The sequence below is a fragment of the Erythrolamprus reginae genome, chromosome 1, assembly GCF_031021105.1.
Source record: "Erythrolamprus reginae isolate rEryReg1 chromosome 1, rEryReg1.hap1, whole genome shotgun sequence".
Lineage (NCBI taxonomy): Eukaryota > Metazoa > Chordata > Lepidosauria > Squamata > Dipsadidae > Erythrolamprus > Erythrolamprus reginae.
Window position 1 is genome coordinate 91,448,076 of NC_091950.1, and position 19,275 is coordinate 91,467,350.

General features: G+C 40.0%; 1 protein-coding gene across 1 annotated transcript in view; it reads left to right on the forward strand.

Annotated features, from left to right (window-relative positions):
* Window positions 1-19,275, forward strand: part of LOC139171037 (serine/arginine-rich splicing factor 5-like) — a 23,227-nt gene continuing 3,952 nt past the window's right edge. The window contains exons 1-5 of the mRNA XM_070758812.1: window positions 1-307; window positions 4,097-4,233; window positions 6,085-6,155; window positions 7,110-7,202; window positions 9,669-9,741. Of these exons, the coding sequence (XP_070614913.1) occupies window positions 4,108-4,233; window positions 6,085-6,155; window positions 7,110-7,202; window positions 9,669-9,741 (363 nt within the window). The 5' untranslated portion in view covers window positions 1-307; window positions 4,097-4,107. The remainder of the gene's footprint in view (window positions 308-4,096; window positions 4,234-6,084; window positions 6,156-7,109; window positions 7,203-9,668; window positions 9,742-19,275) is intronic.

Genomic DNA, 19,275 nt, shown 5'->3' on the forward strand with positions numbered 1-19,275 from the left:
GGGTTTACACCGCGCTTCAGAATTATACACGCGCTCTGAAGCCTGGGTATCGCAGTCCGGCGAGCGGGTTGGCGCTTTAAAGAATCTGCGCAGGCGCCCTCGCCTCGTTTGCCGCTCCTCTTAAGGGAAGTAGCGCCGCCATTTTCTCTGGCGGACTGAAAGTGAACGTTGTGGTCCCGCACGGGCGGCAAAAAAAACCCACCCCGAGTTGTTTCCTTTTAAAAACCCGCTCTTGCCCTTTTGCCCGTGAGCGTCGTCGGCCTCCCCCCTCAGGCTGTGCAGAGCGGATACGGAGGCGGAAGCGAAGGTGAGTCTCGGCCGCAAAAAAGCCCACAAAAACTTATGGGGTAACGATTTTAAATGGGCTCCGTCAAACGGCAGGTAGGCTTTTTGGAGGATCCGGTTCAGCCTCGCCAGGGGCCGTTTCCTCTTGTCGGTTGCTCAGCCTCAGTCTTGGCTCTCCCCCCCCCCCCCTCGCAGCAGCCTCTCCGCCTCCGTCATGGGGTTGCCGTTAAGTTTCTCTTTTCCTCCACCTGCGCCCCCCCTCCCCCCCGCTTTCCTTTCTTAAGCTCCCTCGTTTTCCTCCTGCGGCCGGCGTTGCTTTCCTCCAAAGTCTTGCCCCCCCCCAGGCATTTCCCGCCTCTCTAAACTCAATAGATTAACATCCAGTTCCGCCGAAGGGGAACTCTGTGAGAAGGGGAGCGAAAGCAGAGGCGGTTTTCTAATGACCTCTATTTAATTCTCCTCTTTGGAACCGCTTGTGTCTTCTCCGTGTAAGCCAGTGTTTCTCAGATAATGGAGCGGGGGGCCCTGGGGGGAGGGGAGAGCGATGTCCAGGGATGTGTGTGACCCAGGGAACGTGCTATATAGAGGTATTAATACCACTCTATAATGCCCTGGTCAGACCGCACCTGGAGTATTGCATCCAGTTCTGGTCATCCCCACTTCAAAAGAGACATAGAGACTCTGGAAAAGGGTGCAAAAAAAACAAAAGAGCAACCAAAATGATAAGGGCAGTGGTGGGCTATGAGCTGGAACGATAAATGAGTCGCTTCGAGAAGGGCGGCATAGAAATCAATCAATCAAATAAATAAGGCTCACCGTGGCGGCTCATAAGTGTTTTTGGAAGCCAGCGCGATTTTGCTTCTAAACCTGTGGAGGTAGCAAAATTGCCGCGCATGGAGCTGCAGGTGCACCCATGTTTCTGCAAGGTTTTGGGTTTTTTTGCTTCCGCACATGCTGAAAGACGTGCACGCTTGCAGCTCCATGGCCGATTTTGCTATCTCCACAGGTGCAGAAACAAAATTGCCCTGGCCCCCCGTAAGCACTTATGAGCCGCTGTGGCGAGTGCAATTTAGCATTCCGGCTTGTAGCCCACCACTGGATAAGGGGACTAGAAACCGGGCATGGATAGTCTACTGCAGTGATGGTGAACCTTTTTTTTCTTGGGTGCTGAAAGTGCGTGTGCTATTGTACATGCGCTAGTGCCCACACCCATAATTCAATGCCTGGGGATGGCGAAAATGGCCTCCCCTGTCGTCATCCTCCCCCCTCCCGCGGAGCAGTGTTTCCCAACCTTGGCAACTTGAAGATATTTGGACTTCAACTCCCAGAATTCCCTGGGAGTTGAAGTCCAGATATCTCCAAGTTGCCAAGATTGGGAAACACTGCTCTGGAGGCCTGAAACAGCCCATTTCACAAACTCTGGTGGGCCCAGTTGATCCATTTTTCGCCCTCCTCAGGCTCCAGAAACAAAAATGCCCTCCCTCATTCCCCCAGAGACTCTACAGAAGCTGAAAATGCCCTCCCAAAGCCTCCGGGCAAGACAAAAATCAGCTGGCTGGCATGCACATGCATATTGGAGCTGAGCTAGGGTAATGGCTCACGTGCCAGACAATATGGCTCCACGTGCAATCTGTGGCACCCATGCCATAGGTTCATCATCAGTGAAAAGTGAAAAGAAGGGCCAGGGGGGACATGATAGCAGTATACAGGTACTGTGGGGGTTGCCACAGAGAGGAGGGGGGGGTCATTCTTTTCTCCAGGGCACCAGAGGGCCAGACAAGGAACAACAGATGGAAGCTGACCAAGGAGAAATTCAACCTGGAAATAAGGAAGAACTTCCACATGCAAAGGAAGCCTAAAAGGCCATTAACTTGGTTTAAACAAGGCTCCAATTGCCCCCATTAAAAATCAAATTGCCCCCTGTGGGATGTGGACTGAAGAGGAACCACTGCCTTAGATTGTCTACGGTCGACCTCTCCCCGTTTCTAAGAGGTCTGTAAGGGACGTGCATAAGTGCACCACTGTGCCCACTGTCCGTGTCCTACTGTCCGCTTCTCTTCTCTTCTTTTATTGTTACTTTTTACTTATGTTTATACAAACTATTATTTTATACATGTTTAATAAATAAATTTGTATGCCGCCCCGAGTCTACGGAGAGGGGCGGCATACATATCTAATTAATTATTATTTATAAATTAAATAATAAAACAAAACCTCGCTTATCACTTGACAGTCTTGAGAACCATCTCTGAAGAGAGGATGATTTTTTTTTCTTAGGGACTACCTCAGCCATTGGAGTGTGTTTATTTAAAAATGGGGTTAGGATGGTTTTGGAATGTCCCAGTTTATTTTGGAGGCATTTAACTGACTTGATCCAAGGGTTATTATAGCAATAGCACTTAGACTTATATACCGCTTCATAGTGCTTTTACAGCCCTCTCTAAGCAGTTTACAGAATCAGCGTGTAGCCCCCCAACAATCTGGGTCCTCATTTTACACACCTCGGAAAGATGGAAGGCTGAGTCAACCTTGAGCCAGTGAGATTTGAACTGCTGAACTACAGCTAGCAGTTAGCTGAAGTAGCCTGCAGTGCTGCGTTTTAACCACTGCACCACCCCAGCTCCTGGGGTGAACCTGGGGAGATACAGTGATCCCTCGATTATCGCGAGGGTTCCGTTCCAAGACCCCTCGCGATAATCAATTTTTCGCGATGTAGGGTTGCGGAAGTAAAAACACCATCTGCGCATGCGCGCCCTTTTTTTCATGGCCGCGCATGCGCAGATGGTGGAGTTTGCGTGGGCGGCGGGGAAGACCCAGGGAAGGTTCCTTCGGCCGCCCAGCAGCTGATCTGCTCGGCAGCGCAGCGAGGAGCCGAATCGGGGTTTCCCCTTTGCGTGGGCGGCAGGGAAACCCCGATCTTCGTCTGCTCGCTGCTGCTGCGGCCGCCCAGCAGCTGATCTGCTCGGCAGCGCAGCAGCAGCGAGCAGATGAAGATCGGGGTTTCCCCGCCGCCCACGCAAAGGGGAAACCCCGATTCGGTTCCTCGCTGCGCTGCCGAGCAGATCAGCTGCTGGGCGGCCGAAGGAACCTTCCCTGGGTCTTCCTCGCTGATGCCCCCGCTCGCCCGCCCGCCGCCTGCCGCCCGCCAGCAAGAGGGGGAGAGATAGAGAAAGAGAGAGAAGGAAAGAAAGAGATGAGAGAGGGAGGAAGAGAGAGTGAGAGAGGAAGAAGCAATAGAGAGAAAGAGAGAGAGAAAGAAAGATGAGAAAGGAAGGAAGAGAGTGACGTCATCGGGTGGGAAAAATCGTGATATAGCTTTTCGCGAAGAACGAGATCGCGAAAATCGAGGGATCACTGTATATGTGTTCCATGCTAGTAGCAATTGGGGTAAGAATAGAAAACCAGAATCATCTATTTTCTCTTAGAGTTAGTCGTTTGGCTTGTTCATGAGAGGTGTTTTTGACAACATTGCATCCAGGGGATTTCCTGATAATTAATCAGTGGGACAATCAGTGGGCCTCCAGAAAAGTTGTAGATGCTCCAACATCAGAAGTTTTAAAGAAGAGATTGGACAACCATTTTGTCTGAAAATGGGATAGGGCTTCCTGCCTGAGGACTAGAAGATCTCTAAGAAGATCCCTTCCAACTCTGTTATTCTTAGATGAATTCTTACCAAAATGGGTAAAAGAAAGAAAATTCCAAATAAATAAAACATGGTTCAAAATATAGCCCCTTGTTTTAAAGACCTCTGAGCTTGGATTTATTTAAGCAGTGGTTTTAACAAGAATTCCTGAACATTTCTTTTTGGCAGCTTGGAATAGAATGAGTGGCTGTCGTGTCTTTGTTGGGCGTTTAAGCCCCCATGCTCGGGAACGAGACGTAGAGAAATTTTTCAAAGGATATGGCCGTATACGTGAGATTAATCTCAAAAATGGCTTTGGTTTTGTGGTAAGTATATTCAGATATATTTTCTGTTTTAGACAGCTACTGCAGCACTATCATGTAGTAATGCACATATAATACACGTGGTGATGTACTATATATGTTTTCATTTGCTTTGGTACCTGCTTTTATTTAGAGTTGGTATCTGCAACATCCCCTTAAAGTGTAGTCTGTGCTGTAACCTGCTCATATAAGTCTCTCATTGCAGCGTCAGCTTTTTAATTCAAGAATATAGGAACCATCAGGGTGGAAACAATACCCTAATCATTTTTTACTAACCAAGTAAAAAAAACCACCCCCAACAACACTGGCAGAGAAAAGTAATGAGCAACCTGACATCACTAGATGTTGCTAATGGATAATTTAATGTCTTCAGGCAAATAATTAAACTGAGAGCACCAAGGACTCCATAGTTCAATCCTGAGCTACAGATATTCCTTTTTTCTCTTGTAACTATTTTTTTCATTCCAGTAAACCTTTTTTACGAAATGAGAAAGGGTGGACATTAGTGCAATGTGGACATTATTAGCAATGTTTTTAACAAGCAAACTCTTTAATTATATGGACTTATCTCTTGCTGCTAGAGACAGAAACTGCTAAATAGCCTGCGTGAGTGTAGGCAACAATAAATTTGACACCTTCTGTCTTGTATATTATTGCAGCTCATTAGAAAACCAAAAGTAAATGATTAATGTTGGGAATGTCATAATTTCTCTCATCCCTGAAAGGAGGAAAAAATGGGCAAATTGAGCCGTTGTTTATCTTTCTTCCAAGCAACAGGGACAATCTCCTTACATTTAGTCTCCCATGTTTATGGAGGCTGCAAGTAGTGGTATCTTTGAATAACTTCTTGCTTTTAGTCACCATTTAAAAACGTAACCTGAAAAGTTGGTTAAAATTATGAAATTCTATTAATGACTTTTATTTGAGTATTTAAACATTTATGTCAATATTATGAAGAGGACTGGTGAAATGTTGAGAGCAATGCCAATATTTTTACAGATTTTCAAACATTTTAGTAAGAAAAATTACAGAATTTAGTAGACCCTTATAATTTAATTTCCAATCTTTTGGTGTGAAATCCTTGTATATTCTAGATATACCTATAAATAAGGTATATTTTGTTTTATTTACTTATAATGAGTAGATTTTTAAAAAACTAGCAGCTTTCATAGTCCTGATGGAACACCAGATTTGTGGAACTGCACATTCCATCACCTCTCACTCCTGAAGATACAGTCATATAAGAGGAGAGCCCAGTCTGCATCAAGCATGAGGACCCTGTATATTTATGTTTTTCTGAAATACATCTTATGCAAGTAGTCCTTGATTAGTGACCACATATTTAGTGACCCCCAATTGGGTCAGTTTGATTACTAAGCAGAAAATCACGTAACCATGGCAGTTCTTCAGTCTCCCTTGGTTGCTAAATGAAAAATCACATGACCATGACTTTAAGATTTTACTTCTGCCTTCTCTATTAACTTTGCTTGTCACAAGCTAATAGCAATGCACACGTGTATTAGACACAGTAACAGTTGTAAATGTTAAGATTGGTTGCAAAGGTTTTTTAAAAAAAATATTTATTTCATTAAATGAAGTAGTCAATAAGCAAGGACTACCTGTAACAGGCTCGTACATTTACACCAATAGGGAGAAATGCTGAAAATTGTGGAGGTAATGTGGAGACATCTGAGTTTTCCACATCTGATATTATGCAATGGATAAAAATTATCCCAGGAATTAAAATAGCGATTAGGCAATTTTAAATTATAGCTCCAACAATAACCCCAACAATACCTGATATAATTTTTATAGCAAAAATATTTGACCTGTTTCATTCTTTTGCTTCCCTAGGAATTTGAGGATCACAGAGATGCAGATGATGCAGTTTATGAATTGAATGGCAAAGAGCTGTGTAATGAAAGGTGCTGTTTAATCTCAAGTCATATGACAGTACAATTGCAAGCCTGACTTTTCTGTTTCATTCTAATGTACTTTGTGGCGTTGTGAGGATAGAATAAAAAGGGACAACATCATGTATGCCAATTCATACAGAAAAAAATCCCAAATGCACAAGCAGGCAGCATGTTTACTGGGACCAATTAAATTTGCACAGAAATTATGGAGTAATATTTGAGAATTAAATGATACTTTTAAAAACTTGTTTTGGAATGGGTAAAAGCAATCTGAAGTAATTTTAAAACACAAGGTCTTAAATCAGGATTAATGAAAGAGAATGAATGAAATTTGATAGGATTTCAGATTTTATTTGAGGCAAACACATAATGTATTTGTAATAAAATAAATATTCAGTTTTCTGAAACAGCCCAAAAGCATTATTGGCTTATATCAGAGATGTGTAACTTCTCTGATACAGAGAACTTCAGGTCTTAGAGGTACCCCTAGAACTCCATACACACAAATGGGATTGACCTGTGCAGAAGTTTGGTAAATTAAGAAACATCAGGAATGTCTTCCTACTAAATCATCTTTATTCTTGAACATAGACAATAGAGAATCTTTCCTGCGTCCCAGTCCTCTGTGTATACTTTGATGGAAACGTTGGTGGGGAATAATATGCTGTTTACAAAATGGGTTTTTCAACTAATTTCTTGGCCAATTCCTAAATATATAACTGCTGTAGAAATGAATGCACATTGTTCAGTCATCTTACATATCTTTTTACTTCTCAGTTATAAATGTCTGAAGACTTTAATTTAGGCAGTGAGAGATTTTTGTGATTGTAATGATCTGATTTAACAAGAATTTGCTTTTGTTCTTAAGTTTGTTCAAAATTATCACCATCATATTTGACTGTTTAATACATTCCTTTCCACTTGAAAAAGACTGAAATACTAAACTAAACTTATTTTTAATAGGGTTACAATTGAACATGCCAGAGCCCGAAGAGGTGGTAGGGGCAGATACCCACAACGATTCAATTATTACCAGTCTTATGGGGCTGGATCTAGGTAAAAAGGAAATTTTGTTTACTGCACTGTTACATGTGGTTTTAAAATATCTCAGTCCTTAGAGTCAGAATTGTAATATAGTTGATATTTCTCGATACATTTTAAGATACTTCTTCAATAAGGCAATAACATAATTTTTTTATTTTTGTAACTCTGTGCTAATGTAATTTCAAACAATTTTGGTATATGCATTTTATTGGTTGAAGATGCTAGGTTCAAATAATTTAAACACTGAGAAGAGAGGTTACTGCTACTGCTTGTAACTGTCTGAAGTGTTTACAGATTGTACATAATTGCTCCTACAAATTATCCTCAGCTTCTACTCAGTCTCGAAAGGAAAGGTTTATAATTTGGGTTTTCACAAAGTTTAAATTTCAATCTGTAAAGCTTGTTCTTGTATGAGCATCATTGAATAGAATGGCTATTGTATGCTGTATTGTGCCCTGGTTGTCTATAATTTTAAGTTGCGGGGCGGGGCAGCTGGACTATCATTAAAATATAGATGTAAAAGCTAGCAGTATCCTAGGGCTATCACACCTTATAGTGAAATTGAAATTTGAGATCTTAAGTAATGCTTCTTTTGAAATGTATAAGAGTTATTGAAGAATTATATTTATGACACATATTTGATAGTATTTTAAAAAATAACACTCATGTTTCTCAGATTCTCTGGTGTAAATTATTACTGGAAGTAGCTAGTACATATTCAGACCCTTCTATCGAGGGTTATATAAAATATAACAAGATTTCATTTTAATGTATGCCTAGTAGTGTACATTCAAAGTGACAATATTCTAAGTCATATTACATTTGTATTTTTACATTACATTCTGAGGCAAATTTCTTGCCATTCACAAGTACAAAACATTGAGAATTTGTACTTTTGCATATTGAAATGTCCTGTTCAGCTTCTCTTTTTTTTAATGCAGTGCTATTGCTGCAGTAGGAATGATCCAAGGTCCAGGCTAAAAATGAACTTTTAAAGTAGGATATGTGACTGATTTTCATGGGTTTCTGGCATGATAGTAACGTTCATGACAGATAGTGCCAGACAAGAAGAGACTACTATTTCCAATGCCTCAGCCTGCCAGTTGGGGGATTCTGAAACTTCTGTTTAAATGCTCTGAAGATCTGGATATTCTGAAACAGGGGGCATTTAGAGGTATGCAAATTAAATTGTGTGCAACTAAATTGCCTCTTCTTTAATTCTCCCCAAAATATGTTGATTGTTGCATTTGTTGTGATATGACAAAGCGATCACTTTTAAGATAGACTGACTAAACACATGTGGAGGCTTCAATTATTCATACCCTTCTCTTATAACACCTTGGGGTTTGATGGCAACAAGCCAGCTCTTGTAGTAGCAGAGCTATTGTAATGTCAATGAACTCAGTAGTACCTGAGCTTACTGCAAATTATTGAAAAGCACATATAACCCACAACCTTATCCTCTCGGGGCTGATTTTTCATATATATTCATTATTTGTGCCAAAGGTATAAATTCCTTGAAAATTGTTCCATTAGGTGATACCTTTCAATATGAAAGCTTTCAGTACAGGTAATCCTCATCTTACGACAATTCATTTAGTGACCGTTCAAACTTAGAACGGCACTAAAAAAAAGTGATATGACAGTTTTTCACATTTATCTTTACAGAATCCCCATGGTCACATAATCAAAATTCAGATGCATGGCAAGCAGCTCATACTTATGACGGTTGCAGTGTCTTGACATCATGTGATCAGCTTTTGTAAACTTCTGACAAGCAGTGGGGAAGCCTGATTCACCTAACAACCATGTTACTAACTTAACAAATGTAATGATTCACTTAACAGCTGTGGCAAGAAAAGACGTAAAATGGAGCAGACTCTCTTAACAAATGTTTCACTTAGCAACATAAATTTTTGGCCTCAATTATGGTTATAACTTGGACAACCTATACTGAAATGTACAGGTAGTCCTTGCTTACAATGGAGCCCAGAATTTTGGTTGCAAGTTTTTCCAGTCATAAGTTGAGGCACCATGTGACCCGGCTTGATTTTATGATGGTTGTAATGATTGCAAATTGAATCATGTGGTTGTAAGTAAATCATGTGATCATTAAGTACATCAAGTTTTCTGAATATGGTTGGTTTTCTTTGTTTGTTTTTTGCTGGAAACCAGCCAAAACTGTTGCTAACCAGAGTCATATGATACTGCAACCTGTCATAAATCCGAGCCAGTTGCCAATTATCCAAAATGCAATCATATAAGTGGGAGGTTGGCAGTCATAAGTAGTTCTGCTTGTTTTCATAATGTAGATTAGTAACAACTCTCTGCTGTTCTTTAAAAACATTATTTCAATACAGAGCAGCCATATTTCTTAGAAAAGTTTTGAAGAGATAAAATCTGACAAAAGTAGAAAGTGTTTAAATTTTCAGCTGGAAATTTAGTTAAAGAATAACGGGAAATGTTTTCCATTTGTAGTCAGTATGGTCCACCTCTTCGTACTGAACACAGACTTATAGTTGAGAATCTTTCTTCACGTGTCAGCTGGCAGGTGAGTTGGTGCTTACTTTAAATAACGTTTTTTTTAAAAGATGGGTTTTGGTTTCCTAAAAGAGGTAACATAAAGCATTAGCACATTTTTTGTTAAGTAAGAGGCTTAAATTTATTTCATTTGCATTACCAACAAGCAAAAAATACTTATATTTTTAAAACTGCTAATTAGTGTTTCTTGGACAAATGAAATCTTCACATTGTCAGGGAAAAAAAGCTCTCAATGCTTAAACATCCAATATAATAAATAAAAGGCTGGTCTCCTTGAGTAATAAAGCTGCAGATTGCTTCCAGTTTTATATCTGGCTTCAATAGAATGAACAGAATTATTCACCTGTTTAAAAGTATTGTGTTATGTTCTAATGCAGGATGTTTCGTGCATTATGTTATCTGTATTCTGAAAGGGACTTGTGGCTTACAGTGAGTAGCTAACATGATTTTAAATATCCAATTTGTGCATGTATTTGGGCATAAGTATTGTCAGTCAAACAAATTGGGGTTGTTTTTGGATATTCAGTTCGGAGTGAAAGTTTAGACCACTAGTTTGTTTTTCTCTAATGTGTCCTTGAGTTGGTGTATTATTAATGTGATTGCCTTAGCAACTGTTTGGAATTACTTTAACCTTTTTTTTAGCAAACTTATTCCCTCCTCAACAAGTTTGGAAACAATTATATGATGTTACATTTCATTCTCCCATTCAGTTTTTTAAAAATAGTATTCAGGTTACTAAGCCATTCCTCTCCACCCTATTTCTGTATGTATTTCTTACAGCATAAATTCTGTTGTCAGTGTATAAAAAAGTATACATTTCCAAATTATTTCTTTTAAAAAGAACTCTGCATTATGTTAGATTGAAATAATACATGTTAATAGGATAGAAGTAAGAAAACTCAATAAATTCTAAATCTCTATTACATTTTAATAGCAATAGTGCTTAGACGTATATACCACTTCTTAGCTTTACCGCCCCCTCTAAGTGGTTTACAGGGTCAGCATATTGCCTCCAAACCATCTGGGTCCTCATTTTACTGCCCATTGGAAGGATGGAAGGATGAGTCAACCTTGAGTTGGTAAGGATTGAATTCCTGGCCTTGGGCAGTTAACCTATAATACTGCGTTCAAACCACACCATTGCACCTCTTCAACCAATTCTGTTTGGATTTTATCCAGAATTTTTATAATTTTAGTCAGTATAAAGAACTATATTATTTATAAACTAATATAATGCTAATACATTTTTGACATGATATCATTTTATGACCATCATTTATATTGAACTTCATTTTATGTCCTTTTTGCGTAAGTGTATAAAAATGATTGAGACAGCAATCAAATTTCAACATTGCCAGTCTCATTTAGGGTTTACAAAAACAATTCTGCCCTGAAAAATTTGAGTGCTATTATTTTTTTCATTCTACAAATTTCAATATCTGTTCTTTAAATAGGGTTTTCCTCCATCTCAAGGAAGAACAAATAATTGGTTGGAAGTAAACTAAACCTTTAGTTTAACAGGCTAATGGGGAAAAAGAGGTATCTATTAAAATTTAAAAAAATTAATCCATTGGGATTTGATACATATATAAAGTGGCAGATAGGATTTAATACATAAAAGATTTTGTACATGGAATATACATCAACAGAGTTTTCTGATTCATCTGAAATTTACTAAGCCAACAAGTTACATCAAGATTTATTATAATTGCACAACTATGAACTGGAGAGCTGTCAAGAGACTGATTTTAACAGTTTAATATATTGCATAATAATTTTAGGTCAAGGTAGAGATAGGATCATAGCATCTGGAGGGGAACTGACGTATTGATTGAATAGCATAACATGCTACACTTGCTTTAATATAAGAAATTTAAATGGGAGGAACCAAGAAGATTGGCACTATTTTGTTTAATTGATGTCACTCTGATGTCACTCTCTTATGACATGTCAAATCTTATGACATGAATATGAAACTTGTGTTATAGAAATTACATTCAACAATATAGCCCTCTTATAATTTAGGGAAAAGGGAGTAAAGTAGTTTGAAAAAATTATCTTGTATCTTTTATGAGTGTTACAGCAACCACATAATCTGTAACCCCTGCCAAAATGATTTACAGCTTAACAGACCTGATGCAGAAGGGGTGTTGGTCTTACCTGAACGCCTTTTCTCAGTTGGTTGCTGGTTTATTCCCTCTGGACTGTTCAAGTCCTTTCTTCATAAGGCAAAAGCTATCACCTGCCTACTGGAGAATGAATCACCTCCTGACCCTGAGCCCCCCACTCAGCGTCATGGTCAGGCGCTATTTTCTGAACCTGTAGTTGTACGTTGTACATTCCGGCTCTTAAGCTATTTGGGGATGTTGTACAAAAACGATAGTCAACCCAACTCTAGCCCCGCCCCCAGTGGCAATGATAAAAGATTCTATTCCATGGCTCCAAAATTTGCTCAAATGCTACAACTCTCATCAATAGACAGCCAGATGGCAGTCTTGCCTTCCTCCTCCCTCTACGTGGCAGGTGACATCGGAGGTATTGAAAGAAATTTGAATCCGCTTACAGAAAATCTGGGCCATTCAGGCCGCTTTGGCAGCGTTCTTTTTTAATCGGTCAACTCTCCTGTGGCTCCAGGAAATGTGGGACAGGCTGTCTCCTCAGGATTCCCATTTGAACCAAGACCTTAAAATCATTGCTGCCACCTAGTTTTCGGCTGATGCAGCACTTAATGTTGCCAAGTATGCATCCCGGGCCTTGGTTTCAATGGTCACCTCCAGACATTTGCTACGTAATTGACCTGAGAACAAAGTGGGCTTTGGCTGCCTCCCCCTATACCGGGGAGATGCTTTTTGGGGAGCCCCTTAACCCACTCTTCATTGAAAACAGTGAGAAGCATAACATTTATTTATTTATTTATTTATTTATTGGATTTGTATGCCGCCCCTTTCCAGAGACTCGGGGCGGCTAACAGCGACAATAAAACAGTGTACAATAGTAATTTGGTATTGATGATTAAAAATCAATTAATATAAAAACCAAACATACATACATACATACCATGCATAGAATCCTTCCATCTTCCACCAAGAGGGCAGACAGGAGGTCTGGTCCCTACTTCAGGAAGCAGTCCTTTCGCTACTCTCCGGAGGACCCTTCCCAGCGAAGACCATATTCGAAGTGACGACAGCAGGATAGGGCCTCCTTTCGAATGGACAGGTCCAGTCCATTCCACAAACAGTTGTTTTGTGACACCGGCTTCCCCCAGGCTGCAAGCAGAAATGATTACCCATAAGAGGCAAGCTGCACCTCTTTGTAGACCAGTGGCTGTTAACGACTGCCGACATTTGGGTGTTGAACACTGTCCAATTTGGCCTATCCTTGGAGTTACTCTCCCTCCCCCTGAAACTCTTCATATGGTGCCCTATCTTCAGCAACAGCACCTAAAGAGGTCTCATGGAACAAGCCATAAAACACTTGGACATTCAAGCCAAAGAGGTCGTTCCAGAGGAGCAGTGGAGGCAGGGATTGTATGCCATCCTGTCCACTATTGAAGTCTTTGAGGGGATGGGAGAGATCCTGGATCTAAAGATTCTCAACATGCATCTGGTCTACAAGAGGTTCAAGATGGGTTCCATAGAGTCCATCCTCCAGGGAGTTCCTGGCAACCATAGTCCTCAGAGGCAAACCTCCACATCCCAATCCTGCTGGAACATTGCAAATTTCTGAGCTTCAGCTATGCAGGCAGACACCTGCAGTATTGAGCTCTTCCCTTCGGGTTCACCTTGGCCCCAAGGTGTTTCACCTGAGACGCGTCCCAGTGAGATTACAACGCTACCTGGATGACATTTTGGTCCAGACACCCTCCCTCATCAGGGCACAAGGGGATCTCAAACTGACAATCCGAACCCATCCGAAAATGGGTTCCTTGTAAATTTTCAAAAGAGCCACCTGTCTCCATCCACCAGAGTGACCCATTTAGGGGCCATCATAGATACCACCTTGGGTCATATATTCCTGTCTCAGGACAGATGAGACAACATTAGGGACCTAGTGGGTCGTATTCTGCAGCACTCAAGGGTTCCCTTAGCCACCCTCTCCCAGCTGTTGGGGGGAAAATGGTATCTTGCATAGCGCCCTGGGCTTGTTTCTACACGAGAAGCCTCCAGTGGTTCTTGCTGCTGTATCAGCAGTAGGACAGTTAATTTCCACTCCCAGGTCAGGGTTCCTCTGGAAATCAGGAGGTCGCTCCACTGCTGGATCTCTCTAACCATCACCAAGGGAAGCGTTTTCTTGGAAACGGACCGGGTGAACCTCACATCTGATGCAAGCCTCTTCAGCTTACGTTATCACATCATCTTGAGATTCAGCATTCTATGATTTGTAACATTTAACTTCAAGAAGTGTCCTACCATTATTTTAGTCCTGAAGAAAGCCTCTTTATTTCTCCTGTTTAGTCACCTGCCAACTACCAAATTCAATTACCTGTTCATACTACTTAGCATAGGGGGCACAGTGGCCTAGGGTAAGATGCTGGGCTTGTCTAACCGAAGGTTGGCAGTTCAAGACTCAGGTACTGTATAATAGGGTGAACTCCCATGCCTGCCACAGCTCCTGCCCACCTTGCAGTTTGAAACCATGCAAATGGGAGCAGATAAATAGGTATCACTTTGGTGAAAAGGTAACAGCGTTCCATTGCTTCAGTATATAGTCATACTGGCCACAAGACCAGAAATGTCTTTGAGCACAAGCCCACTCAGCTTAAAAAAGGGGACCACATTCCACCCCCTCAAGTCAGACACAACTGAAGAGGGGAAATATTTACCTTTACTACTTAGCATGTTGTCTTTTTGATGTTTTAGCCAGAGAAAAATTGTTTCACAATTCATTTTCTGAAATGTATGCATGTTTTGTTTGCTATCCCTGGCATGATGGTTTCTAAATGCCTTTCTGTATATTCATAATGAAAGCGAGAAAACAGGTCAGATGTCTTCAAACTTAGCAACTTAGCTGACTGGAGAATTCTGGGAGTTGAAGTCCACAAGTCTTCAAGTTGCCAAGTTTGGGGACCCCTGCACTAGGCTATTTATGATTAACCACCATATTCTGGTAGTTTTGTTCAGTCACATCTAGTATGACTCCTCTGGGACTTTGTATTTATACAGTGTGGGGGGGGGAAGTATTTAATCAAACACCAATTGTGCAAGTTCCCCCATGTAAAAAGATGAGATAGGCCTGTAATTGACATCATAGGTAGACCTCAACCATGAGAGACAACATGAGAAAATACATCCAGAAAATCACATTGTCTGATTTTTAACGAATTTATTTCCAAATTATGGTGGAAAATTAGTATTTGTTCAATGACAAAAGTTCATCTCAATACTTTGTTATATATCCTTTGTTGGCAATGACAGAGGTCAAACATTTTCTGTAAGTCCTCACAAGGTTGGCACACAGTGTTGCTGGTATGTTGGCCAATTCCTCCATGCAGATCTCCTCAAGAGCAGTGATGTTTTGGGGCTGTCGCTGGCCAACACGGACTTTCAACTCCCTCCAAAAGTTTTTTATAAGGTTGAGATCTAGAGACTGGCTAGACCACTCCAGGACCTTAAAATGCTTCTTACGAAGCCACTCCTTCATTGCCCTGGCGGTGTATTTGGGATCATTGTCATGTTGAAAGATCCAACCAGGTTTCATCTTCAGTGCCCTTGCTGACGGAAGGTGGTTTGCACTCAAAATCTCACAATAGTGTTCCCTCAATTTTCGCGGGTTCGAACTTCGCGAAACGTCTATACCACGGTTTTTAAAAAATATTAATTAAAAAATACTTTGCGTTTTTTCCCCCATACCATGTTTTTCCCCGCCCGATGATGTCGCACGTCATCGCCAAACTTTCATCCGCCTTTAATAATTTTTTTAAAATAAACTTTAATAAATAAACATGGTGAGTAATAATCTAAATGGTTGCTAAGGGAATGGGAAATGGTAATTTAGGGGTTTAAAGTGTTAAGGGAAGGTTTGTGACACTGTTCATAGCCAAAAATAGTGTATTTACTTCCGCATCTCTATTTCGCGGAAATTCGACTTTCGCGGGCGGTCTTGGAACGCATCCCCAGCGAAAATCGAGGGAACACTGTACATGGCCCCATTTATTCTTTCATATACACGGATCAGTCGTCCTGGTCCCTTTGCAGAGAAACCGCCCCAAAACATGATGTTGCCACCCCCATGCTTCACAGTAGGTATGGTGTTCTTTGGATGCAATTCAGCATTCTTCCTCCTCCAAACAAGACGAGTTCTGTTTCTACCAAAAAGTTCTACTTTGGTTTCATCTGACCATATGACATTCTCCCAATACTCTTCTTGCGCGTAGTCCCAGATCAAGGGAGATTATCAGTGGTCTTGTATGTCTTCCATTTTCTAATTATTGCTCCCAGAGTTGATTTCTTCACACCAAGCTGCTTGCCTATTGCAGATTCAGTCTTCCCAGCCTGGTGCAGGACTACAATTTTGTTTCTGGTGTCCTTCGACAGTTCTTTGATCTTCACCATAGTGGAGTTTGGAGTGTGAGGGTTTGAGGTTCTGGACAGGTGTCTTTTATACTGATAAACAAATTCAAACAGGTGCCATTACTACAGGTAATGAGTGGAGGACAGAGGAACCTCATGAAGAAGTTACAGGTCCGTGAGAGCCAGAAATCTTGCTTGTTTGTAGTTATTTTCCACCATAATTTCTCATGGTTGAGATCTACCTATGACGAGGTGGGCAATTAATTTTGCCATAGGGCCGCATGAGAAATTGGGATGGTTTTAGAGGTCCGGACTAATATAATTAACTCAGTTCTCCCCAATACTGAATATTATTGGGTAGAACTGAGTTAATTATATTATAATTATAAATTATAATTATATGATATTAGATCTTGAACACCTGGTTCTTATCTAGAAAAGTTGGACAGACCTCCGTGGGCCGGTCACAGATAGCGGGCGGGCCGCATCCAGACCTCGGGCCACATCTTGCCCAGGTCTGACCTATGATGTCAATTACAGGCCTTTCTCATCTTCTTAAGTGGGAGAACTTGCACAATTGGTGTCTGACTAAATACTTCCCCACCCACCCACCCCCACTGTAGGTGTATATAAAAAAACAGAGAGAGCACACGTGTGTATTTATTATGTGCCAGTATTCGTATCTTTTAAAATCCCATTCGTTATTGGTCCTCTGTGGAGAAAAAAAATTATATGAAGCAGTTAATGTGAATTTTCACTGGGTAACATCAAACATTGTATACTTCTGCTGAAATGCATGCAAAACCCACAACAATCACTTTGTCAGGTTAAGTATGCCATCCTCCCCATTTATTAGTGATCCACGCCTTATAGCTAATTATAGATGGGATCCACGTGGTTCTTTCCTGTAAACAACTTCTAAAAATGTCCTTGCTTTTAAACTATAAAGTGATTTTCTGTTCAAATCTATTTTGCTTCTATGATACAAGCAGCTAATTATTTTGAAGCAAGGTATTAAAAGTTTGATTTAGATGAAATTATCAATTGTATAAGAAACACTAACATATTGCAGATATTCACTTGACGTCAGTTGGTGCTCAGCATTCATATTGTGCTTGAAAGAAAGTGGACATTTTAACCTGATGTTAGACTGCCTGCTATTGGCAGAAAGAAAGCATAGTTATCATAATGCATCTATCCCAGTTTCTTAATTAGCTTGTTTGCTTAGCTTAATTTTCTTTGAAACAGGAGAGACTGAATAGCTACCACCTATTTTTCTATTTTCTTAATTGAAATGTAACAATATAGTATGAGATTGTCATAAAATGCCCTTTGTAAGATCTCAGGAATTATAATTGGAAAAGGAAAATCCCGGGGTAACTCTTAACACCAGCTAAGTTTCATAGTCCTTTGAAATCACTTTCCCTCCTGTTTGAGTGGGAGGGCTACAAGCCTTGCTTACAGAAATCATCAGTCATGCCTGAGGCAAGGCTTTACTTAATAAGTTCACAAATTCAGTAAAATATATTGAATTTAGGTAGCATTTAACTTTTAAGTTAGAATTTTAAGATGCTAAGTTTAAGGGTATTAGTTTCCCACGGCTATATGCTTTTAAAATCCAAATGCTAGTAACTTCTAAAATATAAAATATACATATATATGTATATATGCATTATATATGTATTAATATATAAATGGAGGTGTATGCTCTGATACAACATATTTCCCCCCCCCTTTTTCAACTAATCTGAAAAAAATAAAAATACTTTTTAAATAAAAGTGTTAATATAGTTATTTCAGTTTTCCTTCTAATTTATAAAGAACAATAATTGAAATATGTAGAGCTAATTTAATATTAAGCTTAATCAAATTTCACACCCGGTAATCAAATTTGAAATATGCTATAATCAGATTTATAGATAAATGGGTGTCTATTTTATTTCATAGTTAATGAATTAAAAATTGTGCAAGGATGGCTTAAAAACACCTTTTATTGTGATAAAAGTGTTTGAATTACTGTTACCATCATTCTGCATTATGTGTTATAAGTTTTATATTGAAGAGGATTCATTCAAATGTATACTAATATTCCTATTTTGATTTCAAAGTTCTTCTATTATTAAAAAAACCCTCAATGTTACAGAGAATTTGACTGGAGTACTCAGTATACTGTAATTGAATCCTGCTTTGAAAGAATGTCTGCTCTTCAAGTTTGTTTTGTGTTAGGATGAAGGGTCAGGTGTTTGAACTGTTAGATTCACATGCTAGTTTGTAAAATCTGAGCAGCATTTTATTAAACACTATATAACTTGAGGTATCCTGTAATCTAGTTCAACTTTAGGCTTTTTGTTTGTATATTTTTTTTCACAAATATACTCTAACCAAGTTCATTTTGAACCTCTTTTAACAGCCTTGCTTTGGGTTAGCCCTCGTTTCTCTTGTGTGGAGGAGAAAGAACCCAAGAGGTTCGGGTTCCTAGTGGCTGAATTTCTAGGGCTTGGCCTGTTCTGAGTTTTCCCTTTGGTACCCATGACACAGCTATCATGGCGATGTAGACACTGGTTGGCTCACAGCTCGATTTCCTAGCACAGGTCAACCTCAGGTTCTAGAGCCACTTCCGGAGACTTTCCAATGCTTTCAGGGTCTTTGGTATCTTCCCCTGAAGTACATTGCTATGCCATTCCTCTGCCCGTCCCATGTAAGGGAGTTCCTCTTGAACTGCTAGGCAATTATTGGACGAGCGACTGTTTGCTTAAGGGTACCTGCTTATATCATCTGAACACTTGTGGTATGTTATGGTAAGTAGCCTCTGGCTATAAAATGTCAGCTATTATTGGGACATTTTGTAAAAATTAAGAAATAATGCATAAACGACTTTTTAAAAACGTCTTTAACAGTTACATAGCATTGCAAAATAAACACCGTCTCAATTATATTAAATGCAAGTCTCTGTTAAAATAACACTAAGGTTGTGGCACGGACTGACAAAAGACACAAAAAATTTAATACTCTCTTTTGACAGGTTGTGACAGAAT